This window comes from Chrysemys picta, chromosome 4, assembly GCF_011386835.1.
Source record: "Chrysemys picta bellii isolate R12L10 chromosome 4, ASM1138683v2, whole genome shotgun sequence".
Taxonomy (NCBI): Eukaryota; Metazoa; Chordata; order Testudines; family Emydidae; genus Chrysemys; species Chrysemys picta.
In genome coordinates, this window is record NC_088794.1 from 13,390,687 (window position 1) to 13,405,739 (window position 15,053).

At 36.7% G+C, this 15,053-nt stretch overlaps 1 protein-coding gene across 7 annotated transcripts in view; it reads right to left on the bottom strand.

Moving 5' to 3' along the window:
- MAGI3 (membrane associated guanylate kinase, WW and PDZ domain containing 3) overlaps positions 1-15,053 on the bottom strand; it is a 230,134-nt gene that overhangs the window by 101,384 nt on the left and 113,697 nt on the right. For all 7 annotated transcript variants that reach the window (XR_010600370.1, XR_010600371.1, XR_006175059.2 and 4 more), the window contains exon 2: positions 8,092-8,208. Coding sequence is in view for 3 of the 7 variants with exons in the window: in XM_005303533.4 (XP_005303590.3) it covers positions 8,092-8,208 (117 nt within the window). In the remaining 4 variants the exon portion in view is untranslated. The remainder of the gene's footprint in view (positions 1-8,091; positions 8,209-15,053) is intronic.

A 15,053-nucleotide genomic window follows, 5' to 3' on the forward strand; every position in this document is an offset into this window, starting at 1 on the left:
GGATCAGAACATTCTCATGAAAGTGAACATTGCAGCATGTGAAACTAGGTCAATAAATTATGTAGGAATAAGAAAGGATATTTTAACAAGAAATAGAAGCCCTCATGAATTTATTAAATCTACTGTTACGAAGGGCATACAAAAAGGAATTTTGATACCAGAGTTTAAACTTCCTAAGAACTAACATTCAAATCCCAATACAGCAGGACCTTGATTTTATGAAAGCCAATCTTCTGACTAACCAGTTATATGAATCCCTTTTCCCAGTTGGAAAATAATAAATCAATCACATCTAAAAAGTGATGTCCAGGAAAAACAAGTCAAAATCCCTTCACATTCCGATACCGTCAAACATTGGGAATCTCTTTGCAGTGGTTTGAAGGACAAGAAAGCGATGCAGTACACCCAGGCTGCAACTTACCTCCGGTAATTCTGATATGTTCAATCTTAAGAACTTCTCGACGTTATGAACTCCTCAGTCCCCAACTTTCATTAATATGGCAATAACTCTGAACACTTTCTATATTATGGTTTGCAATGAACAAAGACTCATCAATATATACAGTTACAATACATTCATATAATAGTCAAAATTCAATCTGAACAAAGCAAAGAAGTTTACAATTCCGCTGCTTCTACTGTTCAGGTTACAATTGCACCTGCACCACAAGCCTCCATTTTAAGATTTCATTATTAAAATACAAACAATTGCTCATTGCTCTGGGTTATTTTGGGGATGTAATTTATATATATTCCTAACATTTTTATGATCATAGCTATTTTTCTGGACAAGTCATACAAATCCATAAAGGAACTACTCCTCCACTATCTGATGCTTTTTGCTTCCTATAAAACAGCATGGAATAGCTTTTTTTTTTTAATCGTATCAAATTACACAAATAGGGCAAATTTCATGCTGCTGAGATGGTCCTTTCAAGGGTCTCTGTAGCACCTAATGGGGCTGTGCAGCAGAAGCTGCAAGCTGAGAGGCTGTATAGAAGGACCTCTGCACTCTCTGCATGCTGTGAAGCTTCTCATAGGCCAGTACAGAGAATGGCAAGGGGTGGCCACATCTTTGTGGCCAGTGTCCCTAGCACTCCACACAATTGGTGCAGAGGAATGAAGACTATAGTTCCAGCATACAGGCTAAATAGTAGCCATTTTAGAAAGGAGACTAAGTTGCACTGTAGCCTGGTGGCCTGAGCCTAGGTTGAGGGTAGATTTTCCTCTCTCAGCTCATGTTCATTTTATCAACATAAAACCTGATTGCAAAGGGTGTTTTAATGCAGGTGAAGCAAATTTTTCATTTTATGAGTGTAACTTTAAATATATATATAAAAAGTTTAATTTCCAATCTATATAAATTCTTGAAATTACTGAGTAAATAAGAAATATACAACTTGATAGTTACAGTAGAAACAAAATGAACTTCATTTGGCAACTTGTCAGATAAGTGCAGGTTCTGAACTGCCTTGGACAATAGTTAATTCTACATCTATTTCAAGCTCTTTAGAATTTTGACAATCTGCTAGCAAATTGACAAGTGAAAAACAACAGCAAATACACAATGGTTTAAATTTTTCTACAGTTGTGATCTTTAGATCTTTGTTGTAACTGCTAATGGTGACAAGTTTACATACAATGACAGCCATAGGAATGGTAGCCAATGAAGCCAAAACATCTTAGGTACTTCTACAAGTAGTACAAGGTTCTTTTAATTAACTTTCCCTTGAGAGGGTGTGCTAATGAGTGGTTTATTTACCTGCTAAGTCAAGTCCAGAATCCTGTTAGTTATGTAAAACTTCCTACTTCCCTAGGAATATTTTTATAAATAATACCAAAAAAAAAAAAAAAGAATGGAGTCTCCTGACAAAAGTTGAGGAAATAGACTATCTTGCTATTTAGTTTCAGGGTTTCACACATAACCCTTACATCATCTGAAACTGACACTCTGGCAACAAACATAAGCTTTTTCATATCACATTGTACATGGGATACTTGACAAACTTCATTTCTAATGAATCTAGAACAGTTTTAAATATTAGTCATGATGAAAACTTTCGACTTTCATTACATGTTTTGACATGTACACCTCTACCCTGAGGTAACGCGACCCGATATAACACGAATTCGGATATAACGCGGTAAAGCAGTGCTCCGGTGGGCGGGACTGCGTGCTCCGGCGGATCAAAGCAAGTTCAATATAACGCGGTTTCACCTATAACGCGGTAAGATTTTTTGGCTCCTGAGGACAGCGTTATGTCAGGGTAGAGGTGTATCTTACCTGCATCTATTAAATGAAAAAGGCTTTTAATCTTATACTGAGTGTAGAAAGTGGAAATATCTTGAAAAAAAAGTCCATTTGCCTTTATTCTTAAGTCACTAATCAATCCAAAACATTCAAATGATTTAAAGTTATTGTATTTCAATATGCAAGATGCAACCAATTGACAACAGCTTCTGCCCTTCAGTATTAGATCACTTTGTCAAGAATTCCATTAGATTTAAATTTTCTAATGTGGCTAAGATGAAATAAAATAATCACATTGCTTTTGTGCCCCTATGACAAATATTGACATGAAACATTCATAAGCCTTCCATCTCCACCCCCAATAAACTACTTCTGTATATGACAGCAGTTTATACCTCTAAATCTAATCTTATGAAAATTTAAATTTACAATTACAGTCTCATCTCATAATTTTGTCTAGATTGTTTGCTAACTCATTCACATAAAATTAACATTTAACTTTTGTCGGTAGACATCTCATAGAATTTATAGTAAATGTTCTGATGAGAATGTAAGAATTATACAATACTAATTAAAAACAGTTTTTTGATACCATGCAAGATGGGCCCCTTGTACACAGACTGACGACACAAACTGAATGTTATCCTGTATGATGGAAACATTAGGTGTGTGAAGGAATGCATGTTGAAACACAGTTTTAAATATTAACTTAACTCACTTCAACTCCTTGAATTACTTCATTAACTAAAGATTTTTTTAAAATCCACAATAAAAGATAATTAAGTGTGGAAAAACACCCATACACTAGAAAGACACCATCTCAGGTCAGAAGAAATTAATATACAGCAGATGAATACTGCAGCAAAGAATAGCATGAGATTTCAATGAGACTTACTCCCCAAAAACAAATGAGGTTCATTGGTGAACCGGAGTTTTTATTGTAATTTCTACTTAACCAAAAGGAAATGGCAAATATGTCCTCTCTTTCACCTTCCTGGATGTCTCTCATCATGCATATCATCCTTTTAAACAGAGGTCATGCAATGACTTGGTCAGTTCGGTGCCTGCTCTCTGATATGCCAATGGGCTGCACGTAAATCCCAGTGAAGTTTGTAGATAATGGGAAGTCACTCAGACTGAAAAGGTCTCGCTATGCAAATTACTTCTTCAGGGTATTTATCGGTGGTGACCAGCACCCAGCCTATTCAACTGAAGTCAGTGGGAACTTCCAAGTGAGCAGCACTGTTGCAAATCAGGTCACTTATTTGGTGGCTAAGTATTGAGTTCGGAGCCTAAGTTTAAGACCTCATTTTTGAAAATCTTGGGCTCTTCATTCTTGGAGGCACGGTAGTGATTAAATTAAATTAAAGGAGATATCCTATCTCCTAGAACTGGAAGGGACCTTGAAAGGTCATCGAGTCCAGCCCCCTGCCTTCACTAGCAGGACCAAGTACTAATTTTGCCCCAGATCCCTAAGTGGCCCCCTCAAGGATTGAACTCAAAACCCTGGGTTTAGCAGGCCTATGCTCAAACCACTGAGCTATCCCTCCTCCTGTGATCAGACTGGAGTTTGGTTTTGCTGCTTATAGAACTGCAATACTATACCCCTAGAATCACATACCACATTAACACACCTCCGAACCTGCAGAAAAGGAGGGCCTGTTGACTTCATTACTAGGGTCTCCTTATTTCACAGGGAAAGGAGAGGTGTATTTTACTCATACTATTCACAGCTCAATGACTTTTTTGTCCTTTTTTAATGAGTTTTCTAATCAATGATTTTTCTTTCCTCAAACAAATTATTCACTTGTTAGATCAGCGATTTCCATTCTGCAGTATTGGTATTCATACAGGCGGGTGTTCCTAATTTCACAATGTGTAGCATTAATTGAAAGCAAAGTTACGGCTGGCAGGAGTTACCTAATGAGAAACAATTAAAGATAAGGCAAAAGCATTATAATAATGAAAATGACTTGTATGTAACTTTCTATAAAGCAGTATTATTTAAAGAATGAGATAGTGTTATAGCATGCTGGGCCATATCAGCATACAGGCACACTGGTGAAAAGATGGGGAAATTGGAGGTAATGAGAGAACATCAATCATGCTATGATTTTAGGAGGAAGAGAGTTTTAGAAATTAGAAATTATGATGAGAGGAAGACAGACAATAAAAGCTGGAGGATGAGGTGGTGTGAGCCTGACTGATTTACTGTACAGAAGTTGGTGAAGACCTGGGCCAAGCAATATTAATTGAGCTTTTGGGGGGGGTGGGGGGTGGAATAGCTGTATGTAGTCTGCCACCATTATGATGATGTATCATTTCCTTAATGTCTCTTGAATGTTCTTGGAAATTTAGTAATTAACGACGTCACTAACAAAGCAAAATTGATTTCTGACCACCTATTACATAATTGAGTTGGATCAAATTTATTTCAGTCTTTTCAGCCATTTGTATGCCTGTTCTCTATTATTAGATGAATTCATTTCTGCTTTCATAATTCAGAATGTGACCCAAGTATGTAAATTATCATGAAGCCTGGAATGTGGTGTTGCCACTGCATGAGTCTTCCCGTAAGTAAACAATGCTGGATAGCAAAAAAACTCAACTTTCAAAGCAATCCAGCAAACTGATCATGCTAATTAAGAAATGTTCAAAATGTACAAGTCTAGCAAACAAGGAAGTTTTAGTTAACAAATGTGATTAACGCTTTCCTGAAGCAAAGATTACAGTGATTCGTTATTGCATACCATCTTGTTTAACCTCAACAATCTTTTAAAAACTTGTCAATTTTACTCCAATGAACAATGTGAACAGCTCTATCAGTAAGTGAACCTCATTTCCATTACACTGATTTTTTTTTAAACTCCTCATTCTTTTACTCATAAGATTAGGTGGATATTTTATTTTCCCTGGTGTAATCCTGGGCAGGCTGAATGTCAGAACCACTCATCAACTTGCAAAGACCCAAGCCATTAAATTACACTGGTCACAAAATAATGGGTAAATAAAAAATGTGTTAAAAAAATAACATGCATGAAGCTACAACAAAAAATGCTTTAACATATAATTAATAGATTCTAAGGCAAGAAAGGACCACTGCGATCATCTAATCTGACCTCCCCAATAATACAGGCCATAGAACTTCCAAAATAATTCCTAGAAAAATATCTTTTTAGAAAAGCATCTGATCTTGATTTAAAAATGATCAGTGATGGAGAATCTACTATGAACATGTGGTAAATTGTTCCAACAGTTTATTACTGTTAAAAATGTATACCTTATTTCCACTCTGAATTTGTCTAGCTTCAATTTCCAGCTACCAGATCAGTTTATACCTTTCTCTGATAGATTGAAGAGCCTATTAAATATTTGTTCTCCATGTAGATATTCACAGACTGTAACCAAGTCACTCCTTAACCTTTCTTTTGGTAAGCCAAATAAGACTCTCAGAGCTCAATCTATCACTATGAGGCATTTTTCTAATATTTTAAGCATTCTCATGGCTCTTCCTGAACCCGTCTCCAATTTACCAAATCTTTCTTGAATTGTGGGCACTAGAACTGGTCACCGTATTCCAGCAGCCATCGTACTAGTGCCAAATATGGTGGTAAAGTAACTTCTCTTCCCTTACTTGAGATTCCCCTGTTTGTGCATCCCAGGATCCCATTAGTTCTTTTGGCCATCGTGTCACACTGGGAGCTCATGTTCAGCTGATTATCCACCACAACACCCAAATATTTTCAGACTCTCTGCTTCCTCGCATAGTCCTCCTCCTGTAATTATGGCCCATGTTCTTTGTTCCTACATGTGTACAATCACATTAATCCATATTACAAAGCATAATGTTTATGCCCAGTATACCAAGTGATCCAGATCGCTCTGAAACAATGACCTGTCTTCTTAATTGTTTACCACTCCCCCATATTTTTGGGTCATCTGCAAACTATCAGAGCTGATTTAGTGTTTTCTTCCAGATCATTAATAAAAATATGAAAAAGCATAGGGTGAAGAACTGATCCCTGCTGAAAACACATCTGTTTGATGATGATTCCCTATTTACAATTACATTTGAAGACCTATCAGCCAGTTTTATATTAATTTAATGTGTGCCATGTTAATTTAATATCATTCACGTTTTTTAATAAAAATACTTCAAATAAAACTTGTATTCAGTCATTCTAAAGAGTAAATATCTCATATGGAAGGTACAGTGTGGCTTTTGAATAACTGAGAAATGGAATGGCATGATAATGCAAAAAGCAGCACACAGACAGGAATTTCAGTAATTGTGGGGATGTCCTTTAAACTGAAAGATACTCTCTGATAAGCTGGAAAAGTACATTATTTTTATCCAAGCTGTCAGTTTGTGGTGGTTCTAAAAGCTATGATTACCCAACCGGGTCCTCATAACTCCCTAAAAAAAATTCAGATTGCATTTAGAAATGTAAAATGGTGTTCAATATCCATTAGCATTCATATTAGAGAATAAAAATGAGGTGCTTCAGACCTTCTGTTTGGTCAGAACTGTCCTATATCAGTCATTTAATGAATGCCATGTGCATGCCATACAGTATCTGTTGCCACCAGAAAACCATTCACTTCAGTAAAGCTTTGCCATGGCTTGTTTGTTAATTAAATAGTAAATGTTCTTGCATCAAAAGTACACTGAATACTTTGTTTTTTAGAAATTAAGATAATGAGCTTAAAATGCGCTGCTCCAATGAACAATTTTAGCCTCGGTAAAGTCTAAGAGCCCAGTAATAGCATACAAGCAGGCAATCAGCATTAAGCATTTTAACCATATTTATAAGAGCCTTTGAAGCTGATCTGTGATGGGTGACTGAAATGAGAGAAATTGAGATGATAATGCCTTTTCACTCAGGCTGCAGGAGCAGCAACCTCTTAATGATTCCTGGCTGAAGACGTGTTAGCAGGTGGGCTGTATGGATGGGGAAATACTACGAGATGCCAGCCATTCCAGCCTACAGCGGATTAGGAGGTAAGGCTCATCCCATGGTGTCCTCTCATTAATGCTTGCTCTGCAACTCTACTGTGCCTATTCTAATTTAGGAAGGCTGCTTCTCCTTTCCCCAACCATTGGGCCATGCTACAGGTCCCTCCTCCATCCCACTAAATTTCAGGCTCAGGTATGTTACAAGTGCACCCATAATTTCCCTTGTGCAACCCGCTTGGTTATGTTCCAGCTCAGTCTCCTTCCTCACAAACAGCTCTTCTACAATTATACTCTCTTCCCTCCTTTCCGTTTTCTCCAACACCCAGCCTATCTATAGGTGGTCACCTAGAGGTCTTAATCTCCCCTTTGTGAGAAGCCACAAAACTGGCTAGGCAGGTGTGTGCGTGTGCGAGAGAGACTGCCACAAAAATCAATGGTGAGAGTTATATTATACTAGTTATAGTAATGATGTCTCGCTCCCCCTAGGTTTACTTATTCTTATGCTGACATGAAATCTTTATCTGTTGCATTCTTTAATGTTTTTTAGAGGCAGTACCAATGAGTTAAAAAAATATAGACACTCTTGAAGTCCTCTGAACTTGGAATTTTGACATTTTTGCTGGTTTGTCAATCCTTTAATATATATAAATATGGTTATCAATAGACTAATTTTCCATTGCATCCCAAGTTAACTTAGAACGTTTCTTAATATGGATTCTAACAAAGAGCCTACCTAAAAATAGCCTTTATGCAAAGGAATCCCCACTGAAAGGGTGGAAATATGAAACAACACAGGATCAAAGGAAAAAAGCTTACAGGATTCTTGAGTTATGCAGAGTTTAACTGAAATAGATTAATTTATGCTAGCACTCTACATACTTACATGGGATGGTTCTCAGGTAAAGATTGTCTCTGATCACCTGTTGGAGTTTATGGTCTATTGAGCCTTTCTGGAACTGCAGGCTCAGGTAGTGACGCAAGTCTTTGTTGATCACTTTTCCTTTAAAATATAAGAAAACAATATAATGAAAAATTTGCAAAAAATATTTAAGATAATGCTCATACCAACTAAACTACATTTCACTGCAGTAAACATCTCTGCAAAATTTAAAATAGAAAGGAAACTACAAATTAGTTTATTCAAAAGCACTAGACTAGATAGAAAAGCTGCATGCTCCCGGGGCCAGATCCTCAGCTGATGTAAATTGGTATAGCTCCACGGACTTAAATTAAAGTCAACAGAGCTACGCTGTTTTATAACCAGGCTGATGATCTGGCTCCTGGATTTCCACCAGTCCTGTTGACACTGAACAAGAGTCCCAGTGACAAGATTCAGCCCTTTTATGCAGGACAGATGAAATGTTAAGACTTTCAAACTTCACTAAAAGTTAAGAGCAGAATACTTTTAGCCAACCCATATTTATGCGTCAAAGAACATGTAAGCCCACGAAGAAGCATAAGTGCAACATCAATCTTAGTGTTGTCTGCTGCCGAGAGTAAGAAAAATATAGGTGAAGTACTAAAGTGCTGAGAATTACTGGCCACAACCGATGTGATGCTGGCTAAGGACTATTGAATTTCCATTTATGGGAATGGATAGAACGAGCAGAATGGCCCTGGAACTGAACAACAGCATACAGCCTATAGTTTAATGAGAGACTACTGCAGGATACCATACAAAAAATATTGGCAAACTGGGCTTTTTAAAAAAAAAAAAATCACATCTTATAGTGCTTTTAACTGCTTCACATGCAGGTAGTGGAGAGTAACTGTACAATCCAGGTATGTGACTACATACTCAACTCCGAACCCAGCTGGAGATTAAATGTTGCCTGCATCACCAATGTGCTCATCACTAATCAGAAAATCATGTAAGGTTGTATTAATCCACAAATAATAAAGCCAGACATTTTATTTTAAATTTGTAAACTGTGTCAGGAAGTCTTAAAATTATTGTTTTGATTTGCAAGCTTTTATCTTGCATCCTTAGATTTAGCTTATTTCTTAAAATATTTGATTTATTGATTTATAAAAAAAATGGATTTACAAACCCTGATGAAAGTTTACAAATCCCACTTTGGAGCCATAAATCCTATTACAGATTTGCAAATTGAAAGAAAATAAATCCAAAATACAAATTTTGGATTTACAAATTCTCACAGGATTCTAATGACTGTTCTGTAAAGCCTGTCCTTATCAGGTTTAAAATCTAACATTTGAACTAAGTCCCTACAATTAAAAACTGCATGTGCGCTTCAGCAACAGTTTCTTATTTTGTACTGGGAGATGCCACGTGCACCCAACCAACCAGTGACTTTCAAAGCCCATAATTCAAGAGCTACCCATTATTGCAGTACAGTGGTCAGCTCAAACAGTTAAAAGTAGAACAGCTCCACCAAAGTTGGAAGCACAACAAAAATGTGAACTGTCATCATAGTGATTCCATTTCAAAATTCCTGACAGAATATTTGTCCCAACCATGACAATTAGGGGTGTGTGAGAAAATTGAATACAAAGTTAGAGATCACCTGAAATTTAATAGATCAAATCATTTGCAACTAGAGACTGTTAACTAACTATGTGCTCTGCCTACCTGTTTTCGGTATCTAATGGAATAACTAGCATATGGACTAAGGATCTAACTACTGTAGTCTTTATGCTTCTGACAGATTACAACAATGGCACACATTAAAAAAAAGCGCTGTGGTACAATAAAACCCATTTCTTCCCCCACTTAAAAGGTCATTAGCTTTTTACTGTGCAAATGGATTTTTCTGGAGCACCTTCTACTGACTTATCTAGGTTGACAGACTTTTGCAGTTTAAAACATAAAAATGGTTAAGATAAAACTATGTTTAGAAATAATTTAAATAATTAACGCTCTTTCTATAAGGTATTGTTGCTGTATTTGGCTGCTGCAATTGAGAAAAATCACATCTTAATAATCAGAGTAGCGAAATATAGAATAATCAAGAAAATCAGCTAGTCAAGTTAATCATGAGGGACAGCTGTTTTGTAACAGAGTGAGCTCAGGTCAGGGAAAAAGAACTCGTGTTCCATCCCTAATTCTCATCATCACTGACTAGATCAGTGGTTCTCAACCAGGGGTACACACGCCCCTGGGATACACAGAGAAGATCTTTGTACATCAACTCATCTAGATATTTGCCTAGTTTTACAACAGGCTACGTAAAACGCACTCATGAAGTCAGTACAAACTAAAATTTCATACAGACCATGACTTGTTTATACTGCCCTATATACTATACATTGAAATGTATAGTACAATATTTATATTCCAATTGATTTATTTTATAATTGTATGGTAAAAGGGAGAAAGTAAGCAATTTTTCAATAACAGTGTGCTGTGACACTTTTGTATTTTTATGGGTGATTGTGTAAGCAAGTAGTTTTTAAGTGAGCTGTCACTTGGGGGTACACTAGACAAATCAGACTCCTGAAAGGGGTGCAGTAGTCTGGAAAGGTTGAGAGCCACTTGACTAGATGTGTCACCTTGAGTCACAACCACTATGCCTGTGTTACACCACTTGTAAAAAGGCAATAATATCCCTGAAAAGTGCTTTGAGATCTATAGCTAGGATAAGAAAGTGATGTTAAACTGCAAAGTATTACATTACAATTAAATAAATATCTGTTGATCGAACCATGCCCCAAACCCCATTAAATCAGGCAATGATAACACTTCCTATTGGAAGTAAGCAAACAGGTTATGCATCTAAACTAGATCAATTGTCAAATGGGATCCTGCATTCGTGGTGTTTCAAGTAAAGTATTATGTTACAGGAAGGTTCTTTACAATTATTCCTTTGTGACACTCCTGTCAGGTACCATTAGCAAACCTGTCATATTGCCAGATAACCACTGCCCCTCTAGCACACAAATAACTGAACCCTTGTTTTACTGCTTTATCCCTCTGACAGAAGGGTACAAAGCAATCTATTGTACGCTGTCATCTTCAGAGAAAGCACACTCACTTGGGTTCAGTGAGCTTTGCAAATTAAAGCTATGTACTTCATCAGAATGTCCAAATCTTAAAGTGGAAGAATTTTAATGATCATTTGTTTTCAAAGGGCTATAAAAAGGATGGCATATGGAGATATATGGCAGAATCACAACTTGTACTCCTAAGTTTCTTTGCAACTTACAGTACAGAATATATACCTCTGGACCTAGTAATGTCACCAGCCAAACAATACATTAGATGATAAATAAAATTAACTCTTTAGATTATAAGGGAGTAAATGTCGTATGTGTTGTACAGTGCCAGCCCAATGGGAATCTGATTCGGGGCCATAAGGTTCTGCGGCAATTAGGGCTGTCGATTAATTGCAGTTAACTCAAGCGATTAACTCAATAAAATTAATTGCGATTAAAAAAATTAATCGCGATTAATCGCACTGTTAAACAATAGAATACCAATTGAAATTTATTAAATATTTGTTTTTCTACATTTTAAAATATATTGATTTCTATTACAACACAGAATACAAAGTGTACAGTGCTCACTTTATATTAGTTTTTATTACAAATATTTGCACTGTAAAAATGATAAAATAAATAGTATTTTTCAATTCACCTCATAAAGGTACTGTAGTGCAATCTCTTTATTGTGAAAGTGCAACTTACAAATATAGATTTGTTACATAACTGCACTCAAAAACAAAACAATGTAAAACTTTAGAGCCTATAAGTCCACTCAGTCCTACTACTTGTTCAGCCAATCGCTAAGACAAACAAGTTTGTTTATATTTACAGGAGATACTGCTGCCTGCTTCTTATTTATGTCCCCTGAAAGTGAGAAGAGGCATTTGCATGGCACTTTTGTCACCAGATATTTATGTGCAAGATATTTATGTGCCAGATATTCTAAACATTCGTATGCCCCTTCATGCTTCAGCCACCATTCTGGAGGACATGCTTCCATGCTTGTGATGTTCATTAAAAAAAATAGTGTGTTAATTAAATTTGTGGCTGAACTCCTTGGGGGAGAATTGTATGTCTCTTGTTCTGTTTTACCCGCATTCTGCCATATATTTCATGTTACAGCAGTCTCGGATGATGACCCAGCACGTTTGATTTACAAACTCGACCCAAGGTTTAAGAATCTGAAGTTCCTTCCAAAATCTGAGAGGGATGAGGTGTGGAGCACGCTTTCAGAAGTCTTAAAAGAGCAACATTTCGATGCAGAAACTACAGAACCCGAACCACCAAAAAAGAAAATTATCTTTGTTCTGGTGGCATCTGACTCTGATGATGAAAATGAACATGCATTGGCCCGCTCTGTTTTGGATCGTTATCGAGCAGAACCCATCTTCAGCATGGACGCATGTCCTCTGGAATGGTGCTTGAAGAATAAAGGGACATATGAACCTTTAGCGCATCTGGCACGTAAATATCTTGTGACGTGGTTACAACACTGCCATGCGAATGCCTGTTCTCACTTTCAGGTGACATTATAAACAAGAAGCGGGCAGCATTATCTCCTGCAAATTGTAACCAAACTTGTTTGTCTGAGTGATTGGCTAAAGTAGGACCAAGGAGACTTGTAGGCTCTAAAGTTTTATATTGTTTTGTTTTTGACTGCAGGTTTTTTTTGTACATAATTTTACATTTGTAAGTTCGACTTTCTTGCACTACAGTACTTATATTAGATGAAATGAAAAATACCATCTTTTTTTACAGTGCAAATATTTGTAATCAAAAATAAATATAAAGTGAGCACTGTACACTTCGTATTCTGTGTTGTAATTGAAATATATTTGAAAATGTAGAAAACATCCAAAAATATTTAAATAAATGGTATTCTATTATTAATCGTGTGATTAATCACACCATTTTTTTAATCGCTTGACAGCCCTAGCTGCAATACAAATAAACGACAACAAGACAGTAGACAACCACTACTACTACTACAACAAGTAGCATGGAAAACAGGATTTCAAGGGATATTTTCCAAAACTAATATTTTTGAATCCCTATTTATCTACAGCTAATAATTAAGAGGCTCAAAATTTTGAAATACTTTTAAATGGCTGTAAAAGAAGAAAAAAGCTGTCATGATACAGTTATTCTAACAGGTGTCCGGAAAGGCTGCCGTGAGCGAGCTGGGTAAGATTCCATAGCAAAGAGTGCAATAGGTATAGCTGTCCGAGTTGAGACTCAGCAGCAAAGTCATTCGCATCTCATAGCTGAAAAACTGCAATTTTATGAAGTTACAATTGTAAAAAACATTTTGCACCTTTATCGACCAGGGTTGGCACCATGTGTCAGCTCCATAGTCCAAAAACAGGCCAGGCTATTGCAGAGACAAGAGGACTTTCTACTTTTGGTGAGTTAACACTTTGCTGACTCAGGAGTAATAAATGGCTAATTCTTAGTGTCTCATCATGTGCTGTCAGTATTAAAAAGGAGACACACAAAGTTGACTAGAAAAAGGGTGACTGATTAGATATAGAAAATGGAGCATTGGCACAGGGAAGGCTGCGATCTTCCTTCCAGAAGAGAGCCCCGGGAGGAATTATGGCTATGACTGCAACACAAGATGGCTGAACATCAAAAAGTCCAGGGCACCATCACACATCTATAAACCGCGTTTTACTTGGGTGTTTGAAACCAAGAAGCAAGAAGTCCAAAAGAATGAGGTAGAGAGGAAATCAGGTTAATGTAATAGTGATGTTATTTTTAAATCATAGCAGTCAGGTCAATTAAGAGTGATTTTTAAGTGAGGAGGAGGACAAAAAAAAAAAAAGACAGCTCTGCACATTTCTTTTTCTGAATGGAACATTAATCAAGAATTTATATGAGAAGATTCAAAATGTCACATACAGTTCTCAAGATGCTGACAAAAATATATGCAGGCAGAGTATAAAACATGTTTGTTTTTTTTGTTAAGCATTCAGTCCACTCTGCATAATCAGCAGCAGTGTTCTCAATATTCCATCAGTAAAAACTTCATTTTTTAAATTTTTCTCAGCATCTTTTATTTTATGAACACAGTGTCCTATCATTATGCAGAGCTACATTAATGCAAAAGTGCTCTCTATTTTAAGGCTAGATTTTCCTCTGGTCTCAAAATGACCCACATTTCACCCAAATGGACATTCCTCACTTATATTTAGTAAAACAGAATATAGTAAACTATTCCCTTTCTACCCATAGAGTTCATCAACTGGAGACCTGGATTCTTTCTTAAATGTTAAGGAATACACACTGTACATTTGCTTGGTTTTAGTATACTAGTGCCAGTTCTTTGATCATTTTCCTACTTTGGAGATGGTGAGTATAAAATTCACTGCACTTGTGAATTAGCCGGCCATAAAGGTTCCCCAACATTCATCAGTCCTAGTATTGAAGAGGCAAGATGACTCTCGAATCCAAAAGAGGTGTATGATCAGAGAACAGCCGTCTGAGTATCTGCCTTGTTAACATGCAAAAGTGACAGCATAATTTCATGTATGCAGTGTTGTAGTGTGACAGTCCAAGGATATCATAGACAAGGTGAGAGAGGTAATATCTTTTATTGGACCAACTACTGTTGATGTGAGAGAAGCTTTCAAGCATAAACAGAGCTCTTTTTCAGGTCTTGGAAACTTACTCAGAGCTCTGTGTAAGCTCGAAAGCTTGTCTCACCGAGAGAAGTTAGTCAAATCAAAGGTATTACCTCACCCACCTTGTCTCTCCAGCATCAGCCAATCTCAAAAGGAGGCAGAAACCATTGTTCCAGTCTGAGTGAGTTTCCAGGCACAAACTGAAAAAGGTAAATTATTTGCAAATCCTTCATGTTCAAGAGAAAGCCGACTAAACAACCAAAGGAAGAGGAGCCAC